This window comes from Toxotes jaculatrix, chromosome 17, assembly GCF_017976425.1.
Source record: "Toxotes jaculatrix isolate fToxJac2 chromosome 17, fToxJac2.pri, whole genome shotgun sequence".
Classification (NCBI taxonomy): Eukaryota; Metazoa; Chordata; class Actinopteri; family Toxotidae; genus Toxotes; species Toxotes jaculatrix.
The window spans coordinates 9615391-9627990 of NC_054410.1; the positions used below are offsets into that span (position 1 = coordinate 9615391).

A 12600-nucleotide genomic window follows, 5' to 3' on the forward strand; every position below is an offset into this window, starting at 1 on the left:
GTGTGTTTCTATCATCATAATAACAATACATAAACAGCTTTTGCTTATGTTGATTTTTTATTTAAGTAAGCTAATTGATTAAAGAACTGATGTAAACACTTGACATAGAGATAAAAAAAAATCAGCAGTAACATCAAACAGCAGCCACTTTGGGCAGGGAGGGGACTTGAGTGGGAGGCATTGTTAAGAGGTGTGAGTCTGCAATATGTTTCTTTCTCTCAATTAGAATTGCGAAGGTATCTGCCACGTCTGTTCATCTCACACAGAAATGAACAGCAGAAGCTCATTTGTGTAATTGCTTTGACTGGGGTTGGAGCCCAGAGGTCAGTCCAGAAAAACACCAGACCCACCAGTGTGTTCACTAATGTAATTATTTTGTGTATGTGTTTTTACTACAAACTGAGATATTCAAAGGCCTTGTTTCTTCGCTAAATTACAACACAGGAGATTTTGTGATTCTTTGGTTTTTCTTTTTTTGTTGTTGTTTTTGTTGTCTCCCCTCTCCCAGTTTCCTGTGAATCTGATGTTGTAACAAGGATAATGCACCTCTGTGTTCGAATGAGTACAAGACGCAGGTTAGATTCTCATGACAGTTTGGTAACAGTCATCCTTCCTGTTGAAAACATTCAGTTGCAGGAATCTGAACCCCACAGCACTTTACACATTTTGATTAGTGTAAATTGGCACATTAGACAAATGTCTGAAATGTAAATGAAATTTAATCTGTGAAGGGGGTAGTGAAACATGCAAGCCTGTTTTTCCTCTACCAGAATGTACAGAACATAACATGTTTGGGGGTGACGGAGGAAAGTATAGAGGAGTTTAAGTACAGCATAGAGACATCTTTTATCTTTATTATTTACAGAGTCACAGTGCACTATTGCTACATACGTGAGGCATTAAAACTCTATTAAACTCTATTAAAACTCTACGCTATTATGGCAAAGGCTACAGCGAATGTACACAATTTGTGTATAAGGGTGTTTTTTCACAAAAGAAAAAACAAATAGTTTACAGTACTTAACATACACTGTACAGTAAAGCTCAGCCTTTTAGCCAGTTAACCCAACAGATCCTGGTGTGCATTTTTCTACCCTTTCATATCGCTCAAATCGTCTCCAGGGTAACTGAAGCAGTAACTCTTGCACCTGCTAAGTACTGAACAGTGAGAGCAAATGACTCACCTGAATCCTGACTGCAATCACCTCTATACATAGATTAATAACCTCCCGTGGTTCTAGACCTGCAGTGGGTGGGTGATGTGCAGTGTGGTGGTTAATCTCACCAAAAATGCATTGTACTGTGATTGCTAATTTTGACGGGGCAGGGGATATTTTTGCTGTTTTCCTGCACACCTGCACATGTACAGACTTGCCCACACGTACGTTGTTATGCCTCCCTGTGGTGCAGGCCAGAGTTCAGTACAAGTGGGATGAGCAGAAGATGGTTGCTGGGCCCTCCAGAGGTTGCCAGTGGGGTTGCTGAGGGTCAGTGATCTGCAGCCCCGCAATCCCAGAGAATGGCGGCTGTTGTGTGGCAACAGCAAGACAGCACCACCCGGCTGCAGGGTCAGGGCACCAGGGACTACGGGTGCTCTCCCTTCGAATGTGACAAATACGATGTGACATGTCAGTGCATGCTCGAGAACATCGCCCTCTTTCACTCATACTAGTGCACCATTTTTTTCCCTCTGTTTCTTTCTCTGGCACACAAACACCCCCACACACAGAAACAGACACATAAATACAGAAAAACAGTACGTTTCTCTATTTCTCTCTCACAAAACCAGACTCAGAAACACAAAGACACTCACACAGAGAAACGCAGTTACTCACTCTTGCATGAACACACACACACATCACTCTGGTCCCCCCGTGGCTGTCATCAAAAGCAGCCACTCTGCCCTACACTATGTAAAAGTAACAGCTTGCTTTTATTCTCCCTGGTCTTGGTCTTCTTTTTCGTCCTGCTCACTCCTCCTCTCCTCTGTGGTGCCTTCCAGTCATTCCACGTCATCCCACCTCTCCGACACCTCTCCTACCATCCAACAGTTAAGTGCATTTGCAGACCCGCTCAGATAGGCTGTCATATATATTTCAAAGGCATTTCAAAGCACATTCAGACGGACTGATTGCACATTCACTAAGAGGCTATACAGACTGTACTTTTGCGCTGTGGCTTTTTTGGAGTCATTTTTCGTTCCTGAATAAGACATTTTTTGAATGTCATGCTCTCACACTCACTCTAGCGTTAAAGCGTGCTTTTAATTTTATAGTGGGTCAATAAAATATTTGACATGTCTTTTATAGCTTTTAAAAGACATGTCTAACATTAACAAAAAGCTATAATTTATTCATTTATACAAAATTAAAAAAAAAAACAAAAGTACATTTTAAAAAGACACATATGCCTTTGGAGGGGCCTCTTCCAGTCCTTGTACATATGATTAAAAACAAGTTTTTTTTGTGTAATTCACCACATATTTACATGTTATTTGCTGCTTAATATTCTACAACTATAGAATACATACAGCAGCATTTATAACAATCAGAGATGAAGCTTTTTGCTTAAGATACAAGTCATTAAAATATCAACAAATCAACATTATGTATTCGATGGAGTGTCAGTTTTCATATATGGTTAGGATTGCTTTATAGGTTAAATTATGGAAAACTTTAGAAATAATATAACATACATTACACACATACACATAAACAGAAAACATGATAGGAATCATGATGTTCAGATGAAGATGAAACATAAAAAGGATGGTAATGAAAAAGTGAAAGACACACACACACGGACACACAAATTGCGACAGTTGGAATATCATACCAATTTGTATCTCCTCGTTTGATGCTGTTATGGAAATTGTGGTAATTTCACCTGCACGTCTGCTCATCCTCATAACCCCCACCCAGGATCTTAGAATGCTGGGAAGTGTTAATAATATTTAAAGTTAAACGCCATCTGTTCCCAGGGCCTAACGTGAATACCAATATGGCCGGCAAACATTGCAATTAACAGAGCCAAGATGTCAGGAACACCGGAGAGGCACGCTTTCAGCCTCCTGCTCCAGGAAAATAGAGGCAGATGTGGTGTGAGCAGAGATGACTTTTCAGTTCTCAGGAAAAAAAAAAAAAACACTCCTCTTGTCCCCTCTTTCCCTACCTCCATCTGCCCATATGCGATAGGATCCCTGGTATCATCTTTACTTAGGGGAATCTGCTTTGAAATATATCAGCTTTATAAATGCCTGTCTCTCTCTATTTGAATGTTTTATACACCGAGCAGAGAAGCATCAGTCAGGTGAATGAGAAGCATGCTGTTTTTTTTTCTCAAATGAAAGAAAATTGCATTTGCCCTGCCATACACAGTTTGTCGCCGCAGGGATGTTCTGTTTGTGTTTGTCTTTGTGTGTGTGAATAAGAGGCGAATGCATTTGAATAGGCTGATAAAAAAAATACTTTTGTAAGACAGAGACGTTCAGAGACCTTCACACACTGTACATTACACTTTGACTAAGACTAATGTGGATGGATTTAGAAATGTAATTTATGGGTGAAAAGTTTTTTTTTTGATACTTATCTAAAAGTTTTCTTTCAACACTGAAATCTCCTCCTCTTTTACTTTATTGGCAGTTGGGTAAAAACATAAAGGTGGATTAAAGTCATGATCTGCAAAGGCAAATTTAGCTATTCCGCATCTGCGTTTCTCTGTGATTATTTTATGATTCCTTGAGATCCCCAGTCTCCATGGCTCCTCATTCCACTCTTTGTGTTTTATCTGATTGTATTTGTCATTGCTCTGAAAAGCCCGGGCAATTCCTGGACTGCATTTTAACAGCCTGGCTCAAATCACTGTTTTAAAATTGTGCTGTCATTACGTTACATTACATGCTCAAGGACACTTATGCACATATATGACATATGCACAAGAAGTACAGGGGATCAAACCACCAACCTACAGCAGCAGCATCGGACAATAGAGAAAATATTTCAATAACAGCAGAGCCCAATCACTAACAATAATAATGATAATAACATAAATTACATACTGTCTGCTTGGATTACACTACATTCAGTTTCCTATAAAATTATTTGCTGATGCAAATTGGTTGCACATGAATGCAATTTTTAGGAGACGCAGTTGGCTGTATATACTAAAAACACAATAAAGCATCACGGAGTGAGCTGGATGTGATAGAAATAGCTGTTCCACAAAGTTGCATCACCTGACAATTACAGTATATGTTTTTTTCAAAAAGCTCAGCCTTCCTCGCTCTTTCTCTCTCACACATACAGACCATTATAAGTCAAGCTAAAAAAAACACCCCCTCTATTCTGACCTTCTCACACTAAGTCGGTGGTTTTGACCACCAATACCGAGCTTGTCAATAGGCCTCTCTAAAGCAGATACTGCAAATTTTAAAACGCCATTATCCCTTCACCCTCACCTTCTCTCTTTTTCCTACCACCTCTTCACTATCACCATGTCCACAGTGGAGCTGTGTGCAGAAGAGGCCGCCTTTTGTGTACCCCAGCGGGATCACTTGTGTCACTGTTCACACATTCAGGGTCATGTGACATTGACCTGTGGGTGACAGGAAAGCTCAATTCTCTGGAGGGTTAGGTGTTGCCAAGGCTGCTGAAAGCATCACCAGTGAGGTCATACTGTGAGGCATGCAGCATTCAATGGATTTACTTTGATGATTCAGACTAAAAAAGCCTGACAGCCCACAGTGACACAATAGCCTGTAATCTATTTAAGATTAAAGTCTGTCAGCCTTTGACAGTATCAAAGAGACGCGCAGTATCCACGAATTTAGAGAGGACGAATAAGAGTGCATTATCTCTAACAAACATAATCATGTAAACAATTATTAACCAGAGTGCAGCGATAGTATAAGAGATGTTTTATCCATATGTTTATCATCTGGGCCTGTGTCTGATTATTGGTGCTATGGTCCAGTGGGCATGTTAGAGTGTATGCTCCGAGGGAGTGCAAGCTATGCCTTCCAATATCAGCTGGCCTCAAAGCTGCTTCTATAATGCATGAAGATCAATACACTGTGGCTTTGTGAGTGAGGGCTTGCAACTCTGTGCCCATATCAAGTATTCCCGCCAACTGCCCTACCGTTTGAAGGGATCTATGCCTTTGGATTTATCAGGGCTCCAGGGAAAGCAAACTACAGTCTGGATATCCGAACTGCTATTATTTGGGGGGGAAAAAAAAACAAAAACACAAAGCTACTAGTGCTGTGTTTGGGGTGTTTCTGACATTTGCAGTTTTATGACAGTAATTGATGACAGAGATTAGTACCAAAGAGGTCTTTCAACAATAATCCAATTCTGTTTTTCTCCAAGCTTTGTGTTCAACTGATTCACCATTAAAGGAAGTTGTTGATTTCTTTGTTGTACTATGAGATTTCTTGCATGTGTTTTGGTCACTGTAGTGGCTCTCATGCAATATCAAAAAATTGTTACACAGCAAGAGGTGCTTCTGCATCTATTGCTGTAAATTCAAAGTTGAAGGAGACTAAATTATCAGTGAGCATTGTTCTAGTAACAGTTATATTCAGTCAAATCTGCTTCTCTCACAGGCTCCAAAAGCAGTGCACCCCCTACCCTGGTGCAGTGACAGTTTTGTATTACACGAATACAGTCCAGGTTGAGCGTGGATTACTTGAAGGTACCCTGTGGATTTTTCATTTTGAAGAAACATTGCTTTATTTACAACTTTTCTCACCAAAACACATTTTGTTTATCCCCAACACCTAACAAACATATGTGGTCAGAAACTCAACAGGGTGACTTTAAGTGATCAAAGGGGTAATACTGATTCCAAGAGAGACTTATTTATTCATACAGTCGTATTTCATATTCTCATTTTTTTTTCTAGCTCAGGGTCATGTGCTGGAAAGCAAGCACAGTGGCTCCTGCATGTTGAGGAAAACCAGGGAACTCATTTGCACACTTGGCGAACATACAAAATCAGTAAAAGGATGCTGCTTCAGTAAGAGGATGCCTAGCATGATTACCATTACTAAAACTGTGCTGCACTGACTTAAACTGCCTCTAATGATATTATCCTCTGGTCTCAAAACCAGCCATCAAAATATGACAAACGGATTCCTCCAGATTAGACATTAAACCATTATAGGCCCTGTGCTCCCACTCAGGTGTTTTCCCGCAGTCTGCATGATTTGACCTCTGCTCAGGTTGAAGTTCAATACTGGGAAGATGTTGGGTCATTGTCCTAGTAAAAAACGGTTTAAGTTGTCCAAGGCATAACAGGTGCAAGAAAACGAACAGGAGAGTCAGGACGATGTCAAGCAGAACCTGAACACACCCACACAGTCCTGTGAATAGCGCTAATGAGGCAAAAGTAAGAACACCTGAGTAGGTGTACTTAGGGTTTGAAGGGCTGTTCAGTATAATCTGAGATCAACTTAATATAACGGGATATGAGATTATGCAGTCCAGCTTTGTCTTTGATCAGCAACCACTAAATATATGCTGTTGCTTTATAATAAGATTCTCAAGCAACTGTGATAGACTGTAACACTCTGTCAATTGTATTGACTGTAATCAATGCAATTTCCATTGTATTCCTCTTGGGAAGACTAAATTAACTATTTGGATTTAATACTGCTGTTATTGGGACTTAATTGAACTTTATGGGTTTCTTAGACTTTGATGTTATAGCTCTTCTCTATTTTCCCTACAGGACATTAAGTATGTCTTAAGGCTACATTTTTCAGTTGGAATTAATAATCAGATGTGCAACATAGAAGGCAACCACACATACAATGATCCTGATTTGCTTTTGCATTGGATAGCATTTATCACAGCCAGAGACCTTGTACACTTTGTGTGACTTTCACAACCTGACGAACTATTAAACCCAACAAGCCCCTGGCCGCTCTCCCTACAGCCTAATGGCCTTCTCTAATGGCTGTTTGTCTTGTTTCATGGTAATTGGGAGGCAACTGACTCTGCAGCAAAGCCTCTGCCATCCTTTTCCTGCTGAGATTCTTCTACTAGTTCCCTCTGGGTCCTCTGCTTTGTAGGTACCGGTTTCTGCTCTAATGATATCATAATTGCTGTTTTCCCTCACAGTGGACAATGGTTGCCAAGCCTGAAGGTGGCCCAGCAAATGAGCTGGACATCAAATCAGGGGCACTATGATGATGAAGACACAGTGTAGATGTGGGAAAAAAATGAGACATATTCATCAAAGCATGGTGTATTGTGACACCTTTTCGATGCTGTTGCTCACATTTTTCCCCCTAATTCTTTCCATACCAGCCGAACCACCTGGTTATCCACGATACATCATTAGTGGCAGAAAATGCTAATGAATCTTCACTGTGTAAGTCAATTTGGACACTATGTGTGTCCTTGAAGAGGCTGTATGAAACAGATATTAACTTGACCTGTGCGGTGACCGACTCTGGTAGCCTGACAGGGATACAGATATACACACTTACACGCATGTCCACACATGAACGCAGAATTCAAGAGACCGGCAAAACCAATGACATATTTCATATTTCACGCATCATTTTTGCAAGGTCTCTCTCCACAATTCACAAAGACCAGCTCCCCTCCTCGCCCCACACTCACAGGAGTGAGATAGTGCAGTGCTGTTTGAATGATCATTTCTCAGTCCAGCTGAATTCATGCTGACGCTCCAGTTTGCTCAGTTTGCTTTCTGAAAACTCCCCTCTTCCTCTTTTTAATCCTCTGAGGGGAAGCAGAGAGAGGGAGAGAGAGAGAGAGAGAGAGAGAGAGAGAGAGAGAGAGAGAGAGAGAGAGAGAGAAAGAGAGACCAGCATTGAATGCTGACGGGGACATAACTTGCCCTCCCTGCATACCTTGTTTACAGTCTCCCTCCCTGCTGCTACACCCTCCTCTCTCAATGGAGCCATAAAAAACAAATAGGGGCTTTTAGAGAAATTGCCTGTGCACTGAAGATTAATAACAGTTGCACCAGTTCACCCAAGAAAGTCTCCAGAGGCAAAAACGATATTGGAAGATTAAAAGTGCCACATCCCTAAATTGGAATGATTCAGTGCTCGGGCCGCTCTCTAACAAGCTTATTGAGAGTCAAGGCCTTGGTCTACCTGCCAGACAAAGAGCATCATTAAGTATTTACTTGTGGATGAAGATTCGCTGCATGAGAATAATGATGAGCAGGGTGTGTGATTGATCTTCTGCATCTCACATGGAAGTGTGGTGGTCTATGGCTGGGACAGAAGCAGACAAAAAGACAGGTCATCCCGTATGAGGTTAGGTCATCTTTTCACTGCATGTTGCCCATTGGTTTAACTATCCAGTTGGCAGAAGTAATGAGAGCACCAGTTTGACCCATTACTATCATTGAACAAAAGAGTAAGGTGCAGTGCAAATCTTTTGGCCTGCTAGAAAGAACTTACAGTTCCCTATGAACTACTCTGACCTCATGATAATTACGGAGATTAGGTAGCAGGATTTAGATATAATAAATCATTTGAGGGATTTTTATTCGTCCTCTGGAAAAGTAAAAAAATAAATTAAATGACAAAAAATACTAATGAAAGAACCATTTTAACAGTATTTCTGAGAGAAGTCATTTGGTGTTTTGCTGGAATATTACTATCTTTATAATAATTTGATATATGACTACTCTTTAATAAGGGCAAAGGAAATAAAAAGTACAACCCATTTAGTGCTTATTGTGAACGCTCAGGCATATTCTACTGATTAACCACGACACTTCGGTCTGCATGTTTTCAGCAGCGCCCTGGAGTTTCTATGGTAACAAGGAGACAGACATCCCCGCGGCAACCGGACCAAAGCGTCTCTGAAGTTGCATAGCAACCACTACAAAAAAAAAAAAAACGAAAAAAAAAAACAAGGGTCGTCACGTTTTGAGAGCCACACTAATTAGTTAGCGACGGTTTTTCTTCATTTTTGGTTTGGACTCGCCACATCACTTTAGAGGACTGGACCTGTGGATATGTTGAAGAACAAGAACAAGCTAAAAACACAAGGTTTCACCGTGAAGGCCACCATGAAGAACTCCGTGGTGAGTGAAGTTATTTGACGTCGTTAACGTCAGCTCAACGTTAGCTTTAGCTAGCAGTGTGTGCACAGCTGACTGTGCAGCGTATTGACTCTAGATCATTTGCTACTGCGGAGTTTGTGATGAACTATAATGTAACATTTTGGAGCAAAAATACTTAATCAGCGTGACCACAGTGGGCTGCATCGTTTCTGTCAGGGAGCTCAAGCTGTCTAACTTTACACACAGTTTCGATTCCATTTACTAACTGTTTTTCAGTACTGGAAATGTCTGTCCCAGGCAAGAGTTGTATTTTAGTGTCAGAGGTACAGAGTGAGGTAGAGTTGTGCTTTGTGTGGTACATGAACACAGACAGTCTGGAGCCCCACATGCTGCCATGTCAGTGTTGCACCACTATCTAGGTGAAGTTGATGGAAAAGGGTGGAGGCAGGGGGCTACTCCTTACCTGCCGATTTAAATTATCCTCTTACCATCATATTTTCCTGTCTCGTTTCTCTGTTGTCATTCAGCAGAGCTTATCATGTTTCTGCTCTTTGTGCAGAGCAAAAGCTCAACACAGTAAATAGAGAAGAGAGGTGGTGTAGCAGTGGACAGAGGAAAAAAAAACAGAATGCATAAACACATTCCCTCCAAACCATCATTTCGCTGTCCCTGTGTTTCGTGTGTGTGTGTGTGTGTGGGTAACAAGTATGGGGGTTTGAGAACTCTAAAATTATCCAATAACTTTTATGGGCTAAAATTACACTCTTAGAACCCATTCCAAAGCTATAATGCAATGACACAATGAAATTCTGAAGCCCTGTGCTAAGAAAAATGCAAATGTCTTTTTTTTTTCAAATAACATTTTAGAGATACCACTTTAACATGAAAGGGGAATGTTTTATAGACTTGCATGCGTGTGGGGTAGTTGGCATTGTATACTGTGCATGATTTGAGTATTTATCTCTTTTACAAGCTTACAGTTCTCTATTTGTTTGCCTAGCCACTAAAGCTTTTAAGTATTCTGAAGAAACTATTATGTGCTTATTTTTGTACTGGTGCCCCCTGTGTGGGACAAACAAATAGAGGTTTCCTGGACTTTGATTACTTGGATATTGGACCTCCAGTGTAGTCAGACCAACAGGTCCTCTAACCTAGACGACCATATAGGTCATTTGTCCCTACCCCTGGATACAGTCCATAGGAGTGTACCAGTGGCAGGCGTACTGGACCTTTGTTGTCCTGGTAACATAAATAAGTCCTGTAGATGCAGATTGGAACCATGATTATAGTTAGAAACACATGGTTAAAGTTGTGGACGTTACAGTTTGATTAGGTTGTGGACAGGTATAGGGAGACAGTGTGGATAGGTTTAGGGTTGGGTTAAAATAAGTCCTGCTATAAGGTTAGATGACCTTTGTTGTCATCGTTACATGGTTGATAAACATAGTTAAGGTTGTGGAACGGTCATGGATAAAAGAAACAACACTGAATCAGTTTTACATGGGAAATGAACGACGGCCTACTATGTTAAAGTCTTGTGTTTTGTTGACCCATCCATCCACCCCTGTCTCTTCCAACTGTGGACTTTACTGCTCCATGCACTATGTCAGCAAAATTTCTCCTTTGCTCCAGTTATAATGATTACTGCTGCTAGTGGTCTCCTAACAATAAAGGGTTAGATGACTATGGGTTGTAAAAAGCTGCTTGCACAGACAACCTATGGGGTTGATTTTTTTTTTTTTTAGGAAGACAGTCTCATTTAACTCTGTTGAAAGAGCAGACTTATTTCCAAAGACAGTCAAGTCGGGTCCTCTTCTCCTCTCATTTATCTCAAATGAAGACGGATCAGGAAAGTGTAATAGGTTTGTATAGCAGAGGACATTAGTCTTTATTGAACTGTATAGATTGGTCAGTAAAACTAGGTTTTGTGTGGCCAAAAAATAGATTATTACTAGAAACGCAGACTACTTTTTTTCTGGGGCCAGTCATCTGTACTTGTATCTGTAAATTTATTAGACCATGATGAGTTACAACTTTGTTGTCACAGTGGTCCATATTTTTTGTGTATTTGCATAACTGAGGAATAGACTAACTTAGCATCACTAGTGGCTTTACACATGATCACATAAAAATAGGATGGTGCGTGAAACTGGCTTTTCCATTAGCTGATGATTGCCACCAGAGGCCACTGAAAGATGTACACGTAGCGTCCCGCTGTGTTTTGGCAGACACGATTGGAGCCGCTATGGTGATACACTGTAAGCTACTGGAGGAAAAAAGCTTTCCAGCAGTGCATTTACACAGGCATCTTTTCTCTGGCGTGCATAAATGAGAGCTTATCAGTGCTTGTGTGAGGTTACGTACAAGTAAAATGTGCCATCACACTTTTTTTTTTTCATGGAAAGCTATGCTAATTACAGTCTTTCTCAATTGTTGGTATTGTACCATACTAGTTCAACTAATTGTGCATGAATGAGTACCAAAGGTTGCCTGCTTTACTTCAGACTGAACAGTTATTCACCACCAAGCTCAGCTGAAGTTGTTCATCTTTTGTCATCAGGAAGAATACCGTGCTTCAGTTTTTGTGAGGAGGAGAGTTATATTGCGCTTTGCTGTGTTTCAGTAGGCAGTACCATATATGAGAAAAGCAGTATGCAGTGCCTCACATATTATCACTTGCTTTTAATTCTTGCTTGGCACTTTTACACAGACGCAGTCGTGGCTGGTGAGCAACAAAGCATGTCACAGTCAGTCATATTTTTTAAACTGACAGGTTGAGGCATTCTCTTACTCTCAATTGCCTGATCTCTCAGGCAATTATCCCCAACCTATTTTTTTATAGACAAAACCAAGCTCTTCACAAGAATTTCTTTCTGTAAAGGTGGATATGAAGACAGGCGGCTTTCAATACAAGACATTTTTATTTCTTAGTATTTCCAAACCAGAAATACATGCAAACTTGTTTCATTGTCAGGGATATGGTGAAATCTCCTATTTATTCAGGAAGTCCCAAAAAAATTCGTACATTTTGATTTCTTTGTTTTGTTTGGAAGCTGTAATTTTGACAGCTTTGACTTGGTTCACGGAGAAACGAGAACACTGCGTCAGAAGTTGATGCATCCATGGTCAGCAATAATTTAATGAGTGAATTTGAGGAAAGTGTCAGTTTAATATTTTCTGTCAGCAGTCCCCTTTCTCTCACTTCCACGTCTTCTCTACTTCTGAAATGTTGACTGTCCAGACTCGGCTACTTTGATGCAAACAATTTAAGTAGATCTTCCTCTCTGAGCCACTAAGTTTTTTTTTTGCAGACAGCTATTGCCTTGTTACGTTCACACTGCACTTAAAAGAACGGGCTCTATGTGATAAATAGAAGTGGAAGAGCTGCACAGCTCTGATGACAGCAGCAAATACTTGAAATTGAAACTGCAGCTCTTTTTTTCTATGGCAGGGACTGCCTTGAGATGCAGAAGAGGCAGTCAGAGCTATCATTGACTTCCTCCTCCTTTTTTGAAGGTCATAAACAAATCTCCTGTCAAGAGCCTTCAG

General features: G+C 40.6%; 1 protein-coding gene across 1 annotated transcript in view; it reads left to right on the top strand.

The window, feature by feature from the left end:
- The first annotated feature begins 8994 nt into the window (after window positions 1-8994).
- Window positions 8995-12600, top strand: part of pacrg (PARK2 co-regulated) — a 119134-nt gene continuing 115528 nt past the window's right edge. The window contains exon 1 of the mRNA XM_041061104.1: window positions 8995-9072. Coding sequence (XP_040917038.1) covers window positions 9004-9072 — 69 coding nt within the window. The 5' untranslated portion in view covers window positions 8995-9003. The remainder of the gene's footprint in view (window positions 9073-12600) is intronic.